Source organism: Aythya fuligula, chromosome 8 (genome assembly GCF_009819795.1).
Source record: "Aythya fuligula isolate bAytFul2 chromosome 8, bAytFul2.pri, whole genome shotgun sequence".
Taxonomy (NCBI): Eukaryota; Metazoa; Chordata; class Aves; order Anseriformes; family Anatidae; genus Aythya; species Aythya fuligula.
Window position 1 is genome coordinate 12012772 of NC_045566.1, and position 21382 is coordinate 12034153.

General features: G+C 35.6%; 1 protein-coding gene across 1 annotated transcript in view; it reads left to right on the plus strand.

The window, feature by feature from the left end:
* AK5 (adenylate kinase 5) overlaps nt 1–21382 on the plus strand; it is a 94528-nt gene that overhangs the window by 18608 nt on the left and 54538 nt on the right. The window contains exon 6 of the mRNA XM_032192516.1: nt 1656–1847. Within this exon, the coding sequence (XP_032048407.1) occupies nt 1656–1847 (192 nt within the window). The remainder of the gene's footprint in view (nt 1–1655; nt 1848–21382) is intronic.

A 21382-nucleotide genomic window follows, 5' to 3' on the forward strand; every position in this document is an offset into this window, starting at 1 on the left:
AAGACTGACCATGGAAAGGTGCAGTCTCGTGTCTGTGTCAAAAAGAAGGAAATCTTCCATTTGCTTCCTTCTCTTTTTTCTTTTGGGCTACTAATTTTATGGGAGATTCATTTATTGTAAGTACTCCATGTAGGGTTTGATGCTATATGAAAAGTTCTGTGATGTGCTAAAGCCTAGTTTCTACTCCTGAGGAGGTCTGGTATGACTTCGTGCACCTAAGTATGTTGTGGATGGTAGTCCAGAAGATATTTGGGAGTGAGTATTTAAAGTGGGGAGAAGGCAGCTCTAGCTTGGGGCATCTGAAGATTTCTTACCATCTTTCTTCTCAGCTATTGGAATCAGCAGAAATGGAAATACTAAATAAAACTACTCACTCATACAAATGACTTTTGTCCATCACTTTTCTAGATCCCTGATTTACAGTTACAATTTCCGAAATTTTCTAATTCATATTTGGAAGTTCCAATCAGCTGGATATTCACACTGCAACATGAAACACCTCGCGCAGTCCTCTGCAACGTGCATCAGTCATTCCCTTTCATGAGATTGTGTTCCATACCTAACAGGCTTTGAATTCTTTTGTATTCTCTTGTAGCAGTGCTTAACAGCTATGCCAAAATCTGGATTTCTTTACTACTGTATGCTCTTTAAACTTCCAATATCTGATTTCTCATTATGTTTCTACTGCTAACGAAGCAACCCTCATTTAACGGAGCTACTTTTAATAAAGCCCACATTGCATGAAAGTCTAACACAAACTTACTTTCATAGTCTTTCACATGAATAATTATGTACCTTAAAGCTATTTTGTGGTAATAAGATTAACTGTCATAATTAATTCATCCCATGAAAGGACAAAATAACCCTGTCAATTAAAATAGGCTGAAAAGTGGGAGAATTATTCTGCTTTTATAAAGTTGTGGTACCTGTTTTGGATTTAGGAGAGAGAGGAGATAGCTTCTCTCCCACTGACAGTTATTAAAAAACAAACGAATGAAAAAACACCTTAGATTACAAGGTTAGTTGTTTCAAAATCTAATGGAATTGAAAAATTACCAAAATTAGTATTTTGGGGTTCAGGTTGTAGTTTCTGTCCTCAGGTCTATAATTCTCTACAATGTGCATAAAATGTAATTTCATTTTCTTTAAAATCTGGTTTTCTGTAATGATAAAGAGGCCACCATCCTACTTGCCAGTACTTCTTATCAGAGTGTCCTTTGCGGATTGAAAATGGTCCTGCTTTTTAGCCACTTCCTTCTTCTTCCATGTCCTACTCTGCCAGTGCCCTACTTTGCAACCAATGACTAATAACCACCACCCCAAATCTGAAAAGCTTTATTTGTTTCTTTTGACTTCAGAAGAACTTTTCTGTACTTAGACTGCCAGGGAAAAAGGCCAGTGTTTCAGGTTGTATTACCTCAAGTGACAGAAATCCAGCTATGCAGAATTTTTATTTATTTATTTTTTTAATCTGGCTATTTGTTTTACAGATTTGCCCACTGGTGAATCCCCAAAAAGAAACAATAGAAAATTAATTACTTAAGTTCTACTTTATGCAAATGTTGCATGTCTGAGTCTCATCTAGTAGTGGAATTGCTGAGTCCTGTTGTGCTGAGCAATTAATCACAGAGTTTTTACATTGTTTTTTTCCACAGATCTGTACCCCAGATTTGGTGGTGTTTCTGGCATGTTCCAATCAAAGGCTCAAAGAAAGGTTACTGAAGCGTGCTGAACAGCAAGGGAGACCTGATGATAACCTGAAAGCTACTCAAAGAAGACTAATGAATTTCAAGCAGAATGCCATACCCCTGGTTAAATATTTCCAGGAAAAGGGGCTAATCATCACAGTAAGTCATTTAGTATATACCTCTGAAAACTTTAGTGTTGCGGTTACATTTGGTTTCTTAGACCTTTTGTTTTAAGATAGGCTAGATGACTCAAATTATGTTTTAGGTATTCATTCACCAAGTTCACTGAAAGCTAACTTTTACCTTTTGCCTGTAGTTACAAAGTGAAGATGTACTTTAGAGAATATAACATTATTTGCATTTTCTGTAGAAATCCAGAACATTTCTCAGTAATGCTAAAAAGATTATGTGAGAGTCAAAGGGAGTGTGTGTAGGTATATATAAGTACATACAAGAGATAATGTTGTCAAGGACTTAAACCATATTCCTAACTGCTTATGTAAGTACTTAACTGTGATGAATTCAACAAGCAGTTGATAATGGTTGAATTACTGACAAGTTCTCAATTACTAATGGTGTCTCGCTGTAACAGTGTGCATAACTTGGTACTACATATGGTACAAGAAGAGCACAGATGGCCTTTTGTTTCTTATGATAGCCTAAGTAACCAAGGTACATTCTCTTCATGGCAAATATGACTGATTCTATGTGCTGGACAGATTCATTCAGCACTAGAGCATCTTTAATTGCAGAGTGTTGGTAGTCCCAATGATACAATTCAACACCTTTTGGAATTTCAAAATGAAATTCCCAAGAAATAATTGTTTTCTCCAGATAGTATCTGTTCTGTTTGAGGATTTTCATTGACTCTCTTTGGAAGGATAAGAGGACTGGAGTTCTTGGAAGTTGTTTTACATTATTGAGAAAGTATGTATTTTGTGACATTTCTATAGTCTTTTTGAATGCTTTTCCTACAGAAAGCCTTCTTAGTTCTTGAGGGAAGATTTGTCTTGCAGAGGAAGTGGCTGGGGCGTCTGTCTAGAATTGGAAAGGAGACCCTGGTGTTCACATGTCTTATTAGAGCTGCTACAGTAGTGCAGCTGTTTTTCCTTCATTGCAAAAACAAGATGCAGTAGTAAAGCTGAGCCCGTGGAGTTAGATAAACTGGCAATTTGATGCCCAGAGGACAAGGAGATCCTTTTCTGTAGAGGATAAAGAATACATATGGCATACCTCATTTCCATAGGATTTAATTTCATATAGAAAATAGATTTCACCGATGCGACCAGGTTGGTGGGAATAACTGAGAAAAAGGAGTAGCTAGAAAAGACGTAGTAAAAATGTATTAAGAAATGGCTTAAACATACATACTCCAGGGCAAGTAAGCAACTAAAAATTCCTACAAAAGGGCATTTTTAAAAACACATGACCTTGAAACAGGGGAAACATACACTAAGTCCATATATAAAGCTACATGCTACTACAGCAAGTCGTAAACTTCAATGTTAAAAAAACTGTTATTTTGTCATCAATCATCATTTGTTCTTTCACTCCTCTGTCAATTTATAGACTAGCATTATCTATTGAGTTTTGACATTCCTCTGACAACAGTTTATGTTAACAGGTTCATTTTGTTGGAAATTATTTTGTCCAATGGGAAATCCAAGTGTGTTTCTCCAACTTCCTGTACATTTCCTTTAATCAATGGAGATAACAGATGTTTCTTACTCTGCCTTATCTTTGCTCGCACTCAAAGACCCCCCCACCTTCTTCATTGATGAACTTGAGCTTCCTTTTGTTTTTGAACAAAAAATAAATATAACATTTTTTGATAGCCTTTAATCAATGGAGAAGATAGTTTTCTCAAAGTCATAGGATCCAAGAACCACTGTGGTACTCATCACCTTTTCCTCCAAGTGGAAGTCATATATTTTCAACTTGCCTTTAGTAGCGCATATCTGTATAATACACATGTAACATTAACACTACTACGTACATTTGAAGTACTCGTGCACATTATTTCCCTACAGGAGGAGAAAGCAAGAAAGAAAATCACATTCATCCTTCTGATTATAATGTTGAACTTGGAAGGTACTGAAATATTATGTGGATGAGAGCAGTGTAAGATCCTGAACAGCATAAAACAGAATTTCACTAGCCTAATTTCTGGAGGAATTAATCCTTGAGGCAAGGTCAGGCAAGGTTGATGTTGATCAGATTTATTAATTTTTTTAAGCCTCCTTATAACAGCTATTCAAAGCTCTGAATTTTAGACACTCCTATCCAGCATCACAATTCTACTCGGGGGGGAAAAAAAAAAAAAAAAGATTTAGAGAGAATTATAACTCTAAGACTACAACTCAAATGTTAAGCATCTTGTTAAATATGTTGTTCTCCATCAATAAAAAGACCAAAAGAGAGAAAAGAAAAATATACTGAAATTTGACTACATGAGATTAATGAGCAGACATTTGATATCATCATAGTCTGCCGTTAGATAGTATACGAGCAGGCAAATAAAAATCTAAATTCCTAAAGACTATGAATTTCTCTTCTACAACAGATATTTCACACTGTATTTGATATATTTTTATTAAGTTAATAAAATTAAAAACCGCATTTGTCTTGTTTCAGATCTTTTTGGTTATGTTGCTCAGGTGTCCTTCTTTCCCTTCATCTCCCCACCCCACCCTTAGCCTTTGCTAGTGTTATACAGCATGTATCTTATATTTCTTTACTTCTTCACTGCTTTCTACACCTTATTTTTACAGTCTGTGCATGGCATCCCTGCCCTCAGAGTCTGATCGTAGTTTATGTTTTCAAGGAAAGAAATGAGGGCCCCACCTATATTCTAGGAAATAGGAAGGTATGACTGTTGTTTCTGAAAAACTCCTTCTTTGGAGTAATGAAGTTGGAATATACAAGACTTTGGACTGGTGTTCAAATTTAACAGATCTGTAAACAGCATTATTAAAAAAAAATCAATCTGATATTTCCATGAACACATAAAATCTGTGTTTAAAATTCTGTTTAGCCATGTGTCAGTAAGCCTACCATCAAAACCTGACTTTACTAAGTCAAATGCCACTTCTGAAGACAACAAGACAATAGTAACAGGTATCACGATATTGGACAGGGAGTATGTAAACAGATGCATACATTGACATTTATTGAACCAGCAACTTCTTAAAAATCTTTTAACATTACATCTTATCAAGACAATAGCTAAGTCACAAAATACCAGAGGAAAAAATGTTACTGTTAAATTACATTTTAAAAGGGAGAAAATGTAATAGCCGAGATGATCTGCAAGTACTCTGCTGTTTAGCAGAGGACTTCATTTCTGAACACAGTTTAATTTATTCCTGTATCCTTCCTGCCACCTAGCAATTATTTAGTTTAATATTTTAGAATACTGTTTATTTGGTTTCAGGTGCTGACATGACAACTGATATGTATACACAGCCATGGCCCATAAACTAAGGCTACTACTGAGATACGAACATGAGTAGAGAACCCCAGAAAAAAAATTGTGTCTATAAACTTCTAGACATTGATTGCCATTCCATTAAAAATATTTACATGGTTTATACCATTCAAGTATTAGAATAATTGCTAGGTACTCTGTTATGTTGGCTACAGTACTTCTAGAGATGAAAATTCCATCACTGGAAACAGTATATATCTTTTCACCTTCTAACACTGACTTATAAGGGTTTCCCTGTATTTTTTAAAAGAAGTTAATACTGAAACAAATAAATAAATACAGGAAAAAAAATCAAAATCCTATGGAAACAGTGTGTTTTAATGCTTTTAATGTGGTTGCTGTCCAGACAGAGAGCTACCTTGATCTCAAGAAAAGTGGTATGATACAAATAATAAAAGGTTTATTAAATAAATAATAAAAATTATTTATTATAATAATTATTTATTATTTAATTTTATTAAAAATAAAAGCTCCTCCCCTCCATCTATGGCACCCCAGCCTAGATAAACTCTATGTCAGGATAAAGCTGATTTGGGATAGCTAAAGGTCTAGTCTAGCAAGTTATTGTCTGGTTAAAACTTGCTATTAAAGAATATTACTATTACAAGAGTTTCTTAAGAATCAATTGAAAAAATAAGCTGAAAATGGTTTCTTTGTGTTAAAATACATTTCTCTTATGGACTTTATATTGATGTTTCATCATTATTAGACCTACTGCTATGAACTACCTTAAGAACTCTAGTGGAAGGCTGAAAGAAGTCACATTCTTTGACATTTGAATAAATTGCTATAATGGAAAATCATCCTAACTAGAAAACTTTTTCATATACACTTCAGGAGACATAATTCATCCCAATGCAGGGAAGTTTAGAGAACACAAAAATACAGATGGTAAACCATAATGAACAAACCAGTGTAGCACTTCCATCTTGATGTCCCTAAGTCTAAGTGACAGACAAAATCTCCCATAGAAAGCAGCCTCTTTGTGTACAAGACATGGCTCTTTCCACTCTAGTGACTCAGTTAAGCTCCCAGCCCCAAGCAGGGGCTCTATTCTAGAGAGAAGGAAATTCAGAGGACAGCAGACAGAACCCCCTCGCACTTTCCCACCCCAAGATCACTTTCTTTGAACACCTGCTATGAAAAATGCCAGATGTACCCTTTTTACTGCTAATTTAGTGCATAAAATGCATGTAAAAATTATGTACTTACTTTTATAAAATTAGGCCAGTGGCAGCAATCAGTCATATTGAGTAAAGTAATAACTTTGGCCATGTTGTGGTCATTGCCGTTGTGATTTTATCAGCGGAAAAAAGGAAGACAGCAAGATAACATGAAGTGCTTTGAATTTGCATCTCCAAATAACCTTTATTTTAGAAACTAGTTATCTGTATCAAAGCAAAGCTAATTGTGGCAAGATGGTAGGATAAGGGAGAAGTTGGGTAAAAAGAAAATGCAATCCTACTTCAAGTCTCTTCTTTGCCTTGTTCAGATATGTACTTTAAATCTCTGCTATTCTCACCCCAGTGATACCCATCACCCACCTACTGGTTATTTTGAGAAGGATGTTTAAGTCTTTACTTTATCTGGACTTTTATCTGGTACACATATATCTGTATATATTATAATATTATTTATGATAATTCTGTGTAAGCATAGTACTTAAGTGTCAACCTTGTTATGTTAATAAGCGTGTGTGTGTGTTCTAAAAAAAGAAGAAAAATACAAGACTGGCTTTAGTGAGACAGAAGTACTAAACGTTAAGAGAAGGCTGTGGACCTTATTTGGACAGGACAGGACAGCATCCTGTGGCAGAAAATGCTGATTTCATCCATGTCTTCATTGTCTCACTTGTCTGTTTAGGGAATCTACTATGCCTATGAAAAACATTAAAATGACTTTCAGATTAGTCAGAGAAATGAAGATAAACCAGAAAAAGCAGCTGAAGCTGTTTTTTTTTTGTTTGTTTGTTTTGGTTTGGTTTGGTTTTTTTTTGTTTTTTTTTTTTTGAGCACAAATTTAGAAGTTAAATAGTTGCGGGTGAAGGAAATAGCTTATATAGCTGTCTGTCCTCATTAGCATCAAACAAGCCTAATGGCTGTCAACTGTCACAGAAAAAATTCCCCATGGAACAGCATTATATAAATTTTTCTCTTGATTTGGTTATAAAAAGATTTTTGCTACAGCATTGCACGCTGACATGAACTTTAGCTACAGGCTGTGACTTACCAATACACTGATGAAAGTGTCACTCATAATCCATTTCTAAAGTCTCTGTGCTATCATATATCTGTCCAATGTGAGGTTTTGGTTTGGGCTTTTTCATCGTTTTGCTTATTTCTTTCTTTAGCTCTGAATGCTGAGTTCAAAGGACTTTCAATTACATATTCCCCTTTAATTGCCCCTCTTCCCTCTAAGAAAAGTGGGTCCTGCAGTCCTGCCAGCAACTCTTAGGGTCAATCAGATCTTATCAATAGCAAATGGTAAGCAAAGGCATGATCTGAACCTCCACCCAGCTCTGCGAATCTTCTCCTCAGTGAAGGCACTTGCATCTCTTTTGGCAAAAAGCAGGCTGACTGGCTGCTCTCATTTTTGTGGTAGTGGTGCTTGCTCTCCTCTATGCAGTTTTGCATTAAATAATCCTTAAAAAGTAAAGTAAAAATAAAATTCCCACACTGCCTTCCCTGAAATATTTCCAGGAATAGAGACTGTTAGCCACCACCTCCCCCACATGCTCTCACTTCTCCACCAGAGGCTCAGGATCTCATTTATATCCCATTTTATGTGCCATCTGATGCCTTATATCTCACATTTTTGGCAGCAAAGTAATACAAATTTGGCAGGGATAGTTTCACTTGAACCTAGCCTTGTCCATATCTGAGCATAGCCCTTCTCCCCACAAGTTATAAATGTGAGTTTGAAGTTGCTGTTTTTTGTAGAGGACACTGAGTTGAGGTTTCCCACTGATTGTCCACCAATACATTCTCAATTATCTCTCAATTGTTCTAAAAATACAGCAGTCATGAGTGCAGTCTTGCAGGAACATGTTAGATGTGCTTTCAACGTGACTGCTACACTGGCTTTTCAGGGTACTTCTGGTTTCTTCGGCACGATCAGCTGGGGGTGGGAAGAAGAAATCAGACAGCTCTGAGTGTCAGCAGGAGCCAAACTTCATGATGTTTAAGTAACTTTTCAAATCAAACAAAGAACACAGGCAGCTCTTTGTGGGACCCTCGAGATCATAGGTTTTGTTTGTAATTTGGGAGTTTTCTGGTGTTTTGCTGCGTAGTTCCCAAATCTTTATTTGGCTCCATGAATGCATATGCTTATATAATCCCAAGAAACATTTCTATGCAAGGAAAATGAGACGTGGGATGGAAATAATTACAATCACTTTCATTTCTATTTATTTATTTATTTTGCTGATTCAGAGCAATGAAAGAGAAGTTGAAGCCTGGAACAGGTAATCACATCTCAGCATACATGGATAGTCACCTAGCTGTCATTGCAAATTAAGGGTCTATGTGTCTCCTATATCTGGTAGCTCTTTTGCAGAAAAACCAGGACACAAGCACAAGCCTCTCTCTGTAACTGTTTCCTGTGGAACTGCTGAACTAGAGCATGATTACACATGCTGTCATCACTGCTGGGTTTTACATTGTGTCTCAGAACCCTACACATATTACTACTTTGTGAGATATTTGAAGAACAAACTAAAGAACATATATAAATGAAATGTACATAGAAATGTGCTTAAGCAAACCATTTATAAACATATGCACATTGTGTATGGGAGAAATGAGTAATTTGTGCATATGTGGAAGCATGTGCACCATATACACTTCCCAAGCTTCAAAATATTTTCAGCCTCTGATTATATGATTTATGTCAGCAAGTTCAGTATACCAGAAACACTAATGTCTGCCAGAGAATGACCAAGCTTGGAAACTTGCCATCTGTGTATGCTCAAGTGTGCAGAAAAACCTCGAGGGTGGAAATTCTTTGCTGAGGGGCACAGCATTGGTGCAGCACTCTGTTCTTTTCTAACTTTGGAAGCAAAATGATTTAAATAAATACACGCTTTCTGAAATCCTGCCCTGCACCCTGTGGCCCCTGGTAGCTTCAGCGAAGTAGATTTTGAAAAAAAAGAAATAAACTTTGAAAAGTCTGTCTCCAGAGTTAGCTGTGGTCCAGACTGATTTAGGAACACGAGAAAGAGAGAGGCAATGATTTTTTTTTGACAGCCACACTGCCCCAGATTTTATCCATTTCTGGCACAGTGAAAGCTGATACGTTTAAAATTAACTGGGTTGCTTTTACAGATGTAAAACTAAATCTAAGTAATTAAGCCAAGTTATCATGCAGAAAAATGAACTCTAAGAGAGATTTAAAATATCATGCTCTATATATTCTTCAAGTCATTTTAAACCGTTTGTCTTAAGGTAATTAAACTATGTCCTTTGGGTGAATATTTGCCCCTAATTTCCTGTTTGTAGTTAAAATGAGGCTTAAAGAAGATTACTTTTTCATATTTAGACGAGCCTCATATTAAGAAATCAGATTGGAAAAAGTACTTCGTCTCTGGGAAGTCCTTTTGCATTGGCTCAGGAATATCTGGCATCCACGAGCAAATTTTCCTATATTAAAATGCATCTAATTTTGTGATGATCCAGCAGAAGATCCAAAGCTCCATTGCAGCCATGCCTTTCTGTAAATGTTAAAATACCACTTTATTACCAGAAGTTCAATTAGTGATTTTGAGCTCCAATTACCACTGGTGGATCTTCCCTGTGAAAAATTTATATTCAATGAATTCTCAATTTTATGGCAAAACCCTTTTGCTGACATTCGATTGATGGAAGAATTTTGGATATAAGAGTATGAGAGTTGCTACACCTACAGAACCATCTTCCTAACAAGCTCTCACTCTCACAGTCCTGTTATAATGTAACTACATCAGGTGGCTTGAGCCCTACAATTCTGGTATTTAACTTCTTTATTTCCTGAATCGTAAGATGGTAGCATTAGCTTCTGTGAAATATTTTTATTTCTTTATGCACTAGGCAACTGAATATTTGTTCTGACATCAACCATAGTCAGCTTGGATTCAAATGGGTGAGATGAAACTGAGTTGACAGCTAATACTATCCTATCATTGTTCCATCACTTGCACATGTTCCTCCCTTTCTGTGGATTCGCTACATAAAAGAGAGAGGAGACAAGAAAGATTTCCCTTTCTTATCTTTCATGCATCGTAAAGATAAACTTATTAGTAGTTGTGAATGCTCAGGTACTGTAACAATGGAAGCCATTAAAGTGTCAAAATGGAGGAGAAGCTCAGACTATCAACAAAAAGTCTGATACAGATATTTTCTGGACCACTGTGGCATTTTTCTCTACCATTCAGGAGTCTTATTTCAGCATTTAGGTTCAGCAGAAGACATGGTTACATGCAGTTGCAGTGATGGTGAAGAACTGAGAAAGCCAAAAAGCTACTCCTCTGGTATCTGAATCATGGAACACAACACACTTGACAGGACTAGTGTCAGAACTGTAGTCTTGCCCTAATACGTCTTCCCCTGTGCAGAATATTCTTTTGAATGTTTCCTCTTTCAAAGATTTTTTTTTTTCTAATGTGACTAAGGAACAACTACCAAATAGTACATTCAAGAACTGTATGAAATACTTCAGAATTAGGAAACACTGCTATTGCGTTAACTCAGCACTTCACTGAAGTAATATATCCTGCTTCCTAAATTCACTGATACCTACATCAGATAACGATCAATACAGCTATTTTGCTCCTGGTAACTGCAGTTACATCATTTGGAGTTAGCACCTACATCTCTGCACAGCATTGCCTTGTGTCACATAGACATTAGCTAAATTTCTTGGCAAAGAATCTCTTGTGAGTACTACAACCAAGCATATGTTTCCTTTATGCTCCACCACAATTATCATCCTTCCTATTCCCTGAGTTAGCATTTGTACCATCCCATCTGAACATGACTGAAATTTCTTTCTTTAATGGCCAGCGAATAAAACTATCTGTTCGCTTTGTTGTCATCATGACAAATTCTGCAATTCAGTAAGGTACTTAAATAATAAAATGGGAAGACAAACCTCACAAAACATCACTGGGACACTGCAATCACAGTTACCGTTGTAATATTTTGTGAAGAAAGTACTGTTGTTTCCATTCACAATGATTAACCTCTTCTTACACCAATAACTCAACAACATGGTCATTCATGCCAGCCATGACATAGTAAATAGAGATCTGAACGTGTAAAATACAGCACCGCAACATGTTTTGATCAGTCTGTTACATATCAAGAATTTTTCAAACATATATGACCCCTTGATTCATTTTGTTAACAATATTTTTTAGGTAGATCTTAACATATTTTCTTTATGTCCTCCACTGGATTTCTCCTCCCGCTTTTGACCACAATGTCAAACCAGCACTGCAAAATTCTCTGCCCTACCTAATGTCTCAGGTCCTTTCCTGCATTCTACCATCCATTGTGTTTTGGTAATAATACACTTTTTATAATGCTGATGTCATCTCCCTCCCCTACCACTGCAAGATGCCAATTAGGCAATTTAAAAATACTCTTTTCACTAGGTTCCTGCCGTGTCCTGCCTTCTGTGCTCTTTCGGTCTTCTCTACTTGAAAAGAACAGACTTGTGTATAAGTGCGGAGTCCTTACAGAGAGGAAACCCAGAATGTGGGCAATACAGTTCTTATTCAAGTTACTTATTAAATTTATCAGTCTATAACACTGAAATAAAGCTTCAGTAATTCTCTGTATCCCAAGTCTTATCCCACAAATTTTGCTATATAGATTCTACCTATTTCACTTATACCCAGAACAGCTCATTTCAGTGTTTGTGTTTTGTTTTGTTTAGAACATTATCACAGTTCTTTGGTCTCCTTCAGACTACATCTGCTGTAATGGCTATTAAAGCTTTTTTGGGTACTTCAGCTTCCATCTCTGACCCTGTTCATGGGGTACAAGATGTGTATGAGTTCAATTCCTGTACTGTGAACAGAACCTTTTCTTCATCTATGTAATTCATGTTCTCTCACATCTCTTGTACTTTAGAAAGAAGGCCAGGAGCTGTGTGAATTCTGAAATCAGTTTGGTTTTGGTTCTGAGAACTGTTCATTATACCCTTGAACTACAAGCAGCAGACCACCCCTTAGAAAACCCCTACATTTAATACAAAATAATTTAAATGGATCTGGATATTCTCTCGTAGTTTAGGTTAGGACTTGGTAACAGAAACCATGTCAGTATTTCTTGGAAAGATGTCTCTACTCAAACCCTTAGTTTTACAATTAGCTGTGGTAGAAATAACTTCCAAGGAAATTAGCTTCTTGTTAAAGGTGCACAACAATTTGTTATTAGCCCATTCTGATAACATACTTTGAAAATATTAATTATTCTTTGAGTTATAAGCAAGTTATGCTTGCTCTTTTTACAATGATCGAAGTTCAAGCAAAATTATAAAATTCCTTTTTTTCCCCCATCAATTGCAAAAATATGGTGAACTTTGCTGATATGAAAAACAATAAAAATAAATGTGCCCTAGAAAAAGATTTACTAGAAAATGACTAACATTTGAGGCTTTAAACTAGACCTAAATCTAATCTTCATCTAGTGCATGATTTGACTTGAGGATAAAAAAGGACAAAGAAGCCTGAAGTAGGGACAGAAGCTTGCAATAACAAGTTATTCACTGGACTAGGGACGGGACATAAGTATGTAGAGAGTCACTCTCTACCTCAGTAATTATTTATGATTTATGTATTTACAAAAGCGATATAGCACTGAGAGGAGAGTATGCTGAAACCTTCTGCAAAATAAATCATACAGTGGCTTTCAAAAATAACTGGGAGCTAGATCGCTACAGCCCAAGCTAAAAAAAAAAACTTGTACACTATCCTCCGTGGCAGTAATGATCATATGGGATGTAGTCACTACTTTGTCCCTGCAGCAATGCCTTCCCAAAGCACTTGAACACCTACGTGTAACTATCTGACACTTCCCACACCACCCTCTCCCAGGAAGGACAATTAACTTCTGTTATAAATTTCACTGCTACACAAGGTTAATTGCACAAAGATACCCTTCTACTTGAATTCATTTTCTTTTGGAAAATAACTCAAATGTGCAACAGCTTTGTTGCAGAACACCACATTTTCCAGTGTGTTGTTTACTCTGTAGATTGAATGCAGTGGTATGCTTTACACTGAAAAATTTAATATTTAGTATTTAATGAAACAGGCTTATGAAGTGATGATAATTAGACAAGTCCCAAGCAGAAAGAATAAAAACAGGGGAACATAATTGTCTCTCGTGGTGTTTGAGCCAGGACAAACATCATGACCATTATTTTCAGAATTAAGTACAGTTGTCAGAAACAGCTTTTCACAATTTATTTACTGGATTGTAATTTCATAAGTACCAAAAAAAAAAAAAAAAAAAAAAAAAAGAGAGAGAGAGAGAGAGAATGAAATCAGTGAATAGTCTGATTTTAGAAGTTCCATGTTGCTCTTATGAAAAACAAGCAATGAAAACTCAGAGGACTGTATTCACTTCATCTCCCTTGAATCTGGTATCCACAGATTCAAGGTGCTGCAACACACTTCAAAATTGCTGACTGGAAGGCTTTTACTACATAGCTATGTACATAAAGAAATTCACAGTAAAAGCAAAGAATTTTAATTCAACAACTGCCTGTTAGTACAGGTGCTGGGATCATAAGCATTTGCTAATGCTCTATTTTAAGAAAGAAGTGGCTAGATTGCCTCAGTTTTGTGGTATCACTGCTGGCCTTTTCAGGCATCAGCTTTTCACAGTATACGTTTGAGACCAGATCGTTGTTTACAACTCTGCTATGGAGAGCTGGGAGCCTTGATCCTACTAATTGAAAGCTGAAGCAAAATAAATGTGGGCTAGAATTTAGATACTCAAGTTTTACATAGACACATATACTGTGTTAGTCCCAGTTGTCTAAATCAGCACTGGATATTATTCTAGGAATCAAATTTAGAGCTCAAAACAGCAGTTGAGTGTTTCATGCACACACTACTGGCAAGATATTTTTTGTCTACATTACCCCAAAAGGACAGGTTAAGTGATTTTAGTCTTCCTTTCCAACCTTAAAATTTATTAATCCAAGTTCTTTTTCTGAAAGCCTGCTTCTGCATACTTAGGACTGCTCATTTCATACAGTTGTCAATACTTTTCTTGAAGGCAATTTAATAATACTAAAGCTTGTTTGCGTACTTTTATTTGTGGATTTTTTTTTTTTTTTTGTGTCAGCTATTTGTTTTCCCAGTCAAGTAAATATAAAATAATGGAAAATTTTATCAGTTTATAAGGGCAAGGATCAGTACTATAATCTCACCCATGGATCTATGACTGGGTTTTGAAACTTTCTGTTCAACAATTGGTACAACATGAACATCTAACCCTTATTCATTTGCAACAACACACTTCTAAAAAGGGTAAATGAGGAAAACATATCACCTTACACTCTTATTATTTATGAGTCAAATGTTTTGTCACAGAAACAAAGATTGAGGAAAAGTCAAAAGAGAAAGTGGTACACTTTACAAGAGAATGTTTCTTCTTTCATTCTTTTACAGTAGTGTTCTGCTTCAGTTAATCCTTCTGCTGTTTGCAGTAACGTTTAGTAAAACTGCAATGTATGCAGTTCCTATTCTATGTTTGTCATATTAAAAAAAGATACAGAACAATTTGTTTTCATCAGCGCATCTCCAGAAAGAGAAAACGAAATGTGTATGTCCTCAAGGATACATAAAATTGATCTTGTGCTGATGTCAAAAGGAGTTTTGTCACTAATTTTGTTCTGAGCAAATCTAGTCACCGGGTGGCCAAAAAGACTGTCTATAGATGGGCATTGAAATATGTCATTTAAGCTTCATAGCGTGTACATAATGCAGAGGTACAGACAGGGAAGAAATAATTGATCTGTGTTACCTGAATGTTTCCAATAATTGGAAACATCCTTTGGATGAGGATGCCATTCTCACTCAGAGGATATGCCCATCCTGCTGTCAGTTTTAGGTTTTTTGTTCCATCTGGATTTTCTGAAGTTGTGTGGAAACACATAATAAAGGAAGGCAGCCAGAAACAAAACCTCGGCAAAGCCTGAAGACATTTCATCACAGGATGTGATACTTTTCCTCTCTAACAGGCTAAAGTTGGATATTGTTGCAAGTACAGAGAACTATTGTTTCAACTTAACATTTTGAAAACTAGTTTTAAGAACTAGCATTGAAACTATCTTGAAGACTCTGAAGATCTTGTCTTTGCTCTACAAATTATCACAAGTCTACATTCAGAATGAGTCCAAGTATTGATGCTGCTTAGATATTCATTCAATAGGGCTGTGGCCATTAGAATGAAAAAGTAATTTACAATGTTTGATATAATATTCAATATAAGAAGTTGTAAGATTTATTAATATTTATTATATGCAAAAAGGAGGGAAATGGAATTGTATTAATGATTACTAATTATTGCAGTAGGGATATTGCTAGTGAGAGCCACTGACTGAATTTGACTATCTGCACCATTCAGTGCCTTATAACGTAACACTTAAAAGGGGACAGGTAGCCAAAGAATGCCAGAAAACTCAGCTAATGAAAAAGCTTCAGGATAAGGTCATATGAAATTATTTTTTTATTTAAAAAGACTTTTACTGTCAGATTATCCAAGTCACCCTAGCTAGAACTTCTTTAAAAAGTTATCGAGAAGAGAAGACTATTTAAAATACTTTGTTTTCTATTTCAATTTAGCTTAAATCATATAAAGAAAAGTGAGAACCTAAAATCCCCCCAAATAACCCCTTTTGTAAGCAAACAAACAGGACATGTTCTCACACTTCTTTTTTCCATTTTAAGCAATTTCACTGCAAAAGTAAAGAAATCTTAATTTTCATGAATGTCTTTTATTTCATGCTTCTAAGCCTAGTATCAGATGAATTGGAACTGTCATACAGCTTAATACTAAGCTTGTAAATTGCATCTTAACATTACCTTCGCCACTGCATGTTTTTTGAAATAAAGTCTAAATTGCTTGTACCAATTCACATTGCTACTTTTCAAAATATCTTGACAATACAAGCTATAGATAATTTATAATTTGTCACATACATCTCATTTCTTATATATCTCCTGTGTCTAAGAAGCTTGTAAGAATACCCATTTACACTTGGAGTTGTTCTTACAGTGCTTGCATGAGCTTATACTGAAGTAATTTTTAATTAACACAAACATACCTTAATTCTTAGCCATAATCATACGGTGGCTGTTCATCAGGTGTTTAGAAATACAAAATACAATCAAATCAAGAATTTCTCCTAAAGTCTATCCTGAATACAAATCTATCTGTCCTGTTTATCAGGGTCCATATATCAGCATGCCAGAGCCTATGACATTCACTCTTCCCTGATAACATGGATGGTTTTAATAATATTTTTTATCAATAATAAATTTTTAACAAGGAAGGAAAGGCAAACGTGAATTAAAAAAAAAAAAAATCATTATATAAAGGTAAATCAAAAGCAATGGATAATTGCTAAACATTCCAAATAGCTAGCATTTCTAGTCGCCATTTGAATTCAAGTCAGGACTACAACAATGGTGAGGGCTGCAAGGAGGAGATGCACCTTCTATGAACTTGGAGCTGCCACATTACAAAAGCAAACTCATCAAAAACAGCTACAGCAGTTTTTAAGGTAAAAATATTCAGTATAGGTTATTTGGCGTGTTTTTGCAATAAATTAGTGATATCTCAAGAACCTATTAATACTATGGTATTAGATCTCAAGTGCTAGAGTTTCAGGTATTCTGTAACTCACTTAGCTGAAATGACAGCCAAAGAAAGTGAAGAAATCATATTTACAAGGAACCTTTGAGCTGGCTTCATTTCCATCTTTGTTGTGTTTGGTTTTGTTTTATTTCCATCTTTCTCCTGCAAGTAAGTGGGTTTCAGGCACACTCCATAGCCGCACTCTACAGCCACATTACACGCTTTTCTTGACAATATCCCTATTACTTCTCAGACTTCATTTCCATAGTCAAAGTAAGAGAGATGCTCTAGTTTTCTGATCTGTTCTTTCTATTCCTTTGATCAATGTAGCGGTGATTCTGTGCACTAACTTGTTGACAAGACATCCTTCAGACAGTTGTCATGTCTTCTTTCTCACTTCTAAACTCATAACATTTTTTGGTGCTTCCCTAAAATTATGTTTCATTCAGCAGCCTCTGGGTAGAAGTATTGTCAAAAGCTTTGGAGAAGTTAAATAAATTATGTCAATCAGTTCCATTTCATCCACTTTTTTGTTAATGATATTTAAAAAATGCTTTCAGCCTACATAATCATGTGAGATTTTGTCCTACATTCATTTCCAAAAAATACATACTGGATGCAAGAATGTCACATTCCATGATAACTACAGCAATAGTTTCTGTCAGTATCTCCTTAGCTTGCCAGCTTTCATTTATAAATCAAATAGTCTCCTTTGTGCTCTGAAACAACATGCTCCAATAATTTAGACAACTAATCTGAGCTTTCTGGTACAGAAATTAAAATAGCAGTGTTCTCAGTGTTTGCTGCAGGAAACGAATTCTGGTCCTTCCCGAGGCAGCACAATTGGAAGCTGCTTTTAAGAGCCCGTGCTAAACTCACACTCACATTTGCTGAACATTAGTCTAAATTTGGTACAAGTCATGCTTCTACAGACAAATAATAAAATGTTATCAAAATTTAGCTCTCTTCAGTTCCAGAATACCAGGGAAAGGCTTATTATCAAGGATTCCAATGCCTTTTATAAGTTTGATATAGTGATCACCACTGAAACCTTGTTTATCCTGGCCAGAATTTATTTAAATACACAAGAAAAGTTTGGCTAAGTATTTTATTTTTTTTATTTTCATCCAAGGAAAATTGGGAAAGCTAGTAAGTTTCAAATGTTCTTACAATCTGAAATTCCACCTGGAATAACCACAAATACTGTGAATCAAACTATCCATATTTCCAATATCTTTGACACCTACAAATGTCAAATTATTTCCCAAATGTAAATGATAATAATAATATAAAAATACAGAGATGGTATTAAAAAAAATAAAAATACAGCAACTAATGTTTAAGCTTATTGTATATCCCATGCTTGTCCTTGGATCTAAGTCATTAGTTCTTATGTGTTAATTAGTTAAATTTGCATTCGAGATTAATACAGGACTTTTCATGTTAGCTTTCAGTTGGCAGCATTCCTCCTTAGAAAGTTCTTATGACACACAGGCAAAACTCATATTTTGGTAATAGTTGTTTTGACAATGCTACAAGACTAGCCTACAATATTTTAGTATTTTAATTCAGAATCTCTGCTATGAAAGCCAACAGGAGCAACGCTGTTGATCTTGAAAGGGAAATATTTGGTGTATTTGGCACTAGTATCAATGCTTTTCACTGAAGCAAAGTACAAAGTATCACTGGAAGAAACAAGTATTTATAGGTAAAAATACATTTTATTTCTCTGAGTTTTTCTAAAAATTGTTTTAGTTGCATTATATGGCTTACAGTTGTTGTATGTATGAACCTTTTCTAGGAAACCAGTGTTGCTATATATTCGTCTGGGGTGCCTGTCTGCCATCTGTGGGAGCTAATGCCAGAAAATGATTTAGTTTTGTTTTAAACAAAGGGGAAAGGAAAACTGGAGCTCTGGTAGCACTGCAGAAATGGAAAAACAGACTTTTTTAAAATTTCATTCAGAAAAAGTCCCTCTTCACACAAACATATTGATTAACGTTGCATAGCTTTAGGGTTCATGCCCTCTGAGCAGTACTGTTGCACCCAGTAGGGAGGTACTGAGAAAAGCATTTATTTGAGTGTATCCATAGTCAGAGCTGTTTCACTGAGCTGGGGGCTGCAGGAATGGGAACACTGCAGTACTTGTCTCATGTGGTACTGGAGGAAATAGAGGAATTATGCTGTAGCATCTGGTCCTCATTCGTATTTTCATAGAGTCTCTTGGTTTATATGAAATAGTGTGAGCTCCCTGACACTTCTGAAGAGCAAAGACACTTCCAAGCCCCAACAGAAATCTTCCTAGATAAAGATGAAAGGACAAGACTGGAGGACCAGCAATATAGAAGGAAAATATAATAGAATATTATATTTTATAATAGAATTATAAATTATATATATATATATATTTATAATATATATATATATAAATATATATATTATATAATATATATATTTTATATATAATATATATATATTTTATATATATAATATATATAATATATATATTTTATAATAGAATTATAAATAGAATATATAAAATTATATATTTATTATATAATAGAATATTAAAAATAATAGAAGGAAAAAAAGCTAAGGCATTTGGGGAAGAGTCAGGAGATTTGAGGTCTTCCTGTAATGTCACTGAGACATATATAGCAAACTGCCAACTACAGCTGTCATTAACTAGGCTTCATGCATCTTGTTTGTCTCTGCCCTTTGTCTGGGTTTCAAAATACTGCATTTAGGTGAATGCTTCAGAATTTGCAGCATCACTGTGAACTCCTGTACTGTAGGGGTAACATCCTGTAAAAAGGGATATTGCTGGTTAAGACAGAGAGGGTTGTTGAAGCTGCATGAGGATTTGGACAGCACCTGACCATACCTGACTCTGCAATCAATAGTGGATTTCTCCTTCCTTTAGGGTTAGGTGCAGTAAAGTAAAAATAAAACAATTTCTTCTAGAGCCAGTGGAAGCAAGAGTAAGGTAAGGTCTCCCTCAGGCCTAATGTTTTCCTGAGTTTTACGGGAAGAGAGTAACAAATATATCATGGAGTATCTCCTAACTCAGACTATAATTCAGTTTTCCACTCGAGCTCTCCAGCAGTGATCTGTCTTGATGCTGGACACCACTGTTCAGGATTTTTGCAATGCCATTTGCCCCTTTAAAAGCAGCTTCCTTTTAAACTAAAATTGAAAATTACTCCAACAGTGGAATGCTTTTTTTTTTTTTTTATAAGCAAAAATGTTTGTGCTTTCAAAGTAGAAAAAAAGTCTATATGTGTGCATGAGGTAAAGCATTTCTGCATCTTTTTGTTTTTAATTAATCTGCAAAAATAACTGATATAGTTTACTTTATTCTAGCAGCTGTTGGACAGACATAATACATTTCAAAGGTGCAAGCTTTTAATCATTTGCAAAGTGAATATGCACAGGGAGTTTATATGTAGAGTTGTTAGCTGTATTTATAACCTGAAAAGTTATTCTAGAAGCTGACAAGTCAGATATCTGGAACAAACAAATACAATTTGTGTTTCTTAAATACTATTTAAACTAATGCATATGCTGCATAATTCAGTTCTGACTCCTGGTGACAAATTAAGAGAGAAATAGAATAGTTATTGTAAGGGTCACAATAATGTTGACAGATGGATGAAACATTCTGAATTGCTGATTATTGACTGCTTAAATTGATTTAAGCTTTAGAATGTTAAAGAGAGAGAAATATGGCAGAAGACAACGCCTATATGAAGCTCAGAGCTGCTCTAATACTAATGGAAAACATGACACAAAAATAATTTCAGAAATAAAGCAGCATTAGGTTTGCTTTTCACATAATAGTCACCAGCCATCCACATTAATATCCTTAGTGGGGAAAAAAATAACCAGCCAGTGCTCTTAAATATCTGCTCAGACAGAAGGGCCTTGCATCTTAGCGCTACTAAAGCGTGTACATTCCAAAACCTCTCCGTGGCACCCCTTTCTGCCTCCATCAGCTTCCCTACCAAACATGTAACTGCTTCCCCCCCCAGCAAGCTCATTAATTTTCTACCTACCATGCCACCAAATTATTGATTTCCTCCCTCTCCCCCTGCTCACATCTAGCTGTCCTTCAGCTTGCCCATTTTTCACTCTACAAGGGCCCATAATTGCATGGTGTCTTTCCCATCAGCTCTCACCACCATATTGCCTAAGGCACTCATTTTTAACAGCTGAAAACTGATACAAGTCAGGGTGTAGCTCAGTATGATCACAGCATAAAGACGGGACTTCTCCCTTTTTCTGCCTATCAAAAGTTATTACTCTGTATAAACCTGCAAAGACAGGCTATTCCTACAGCTTACTGTTGTTTCTTC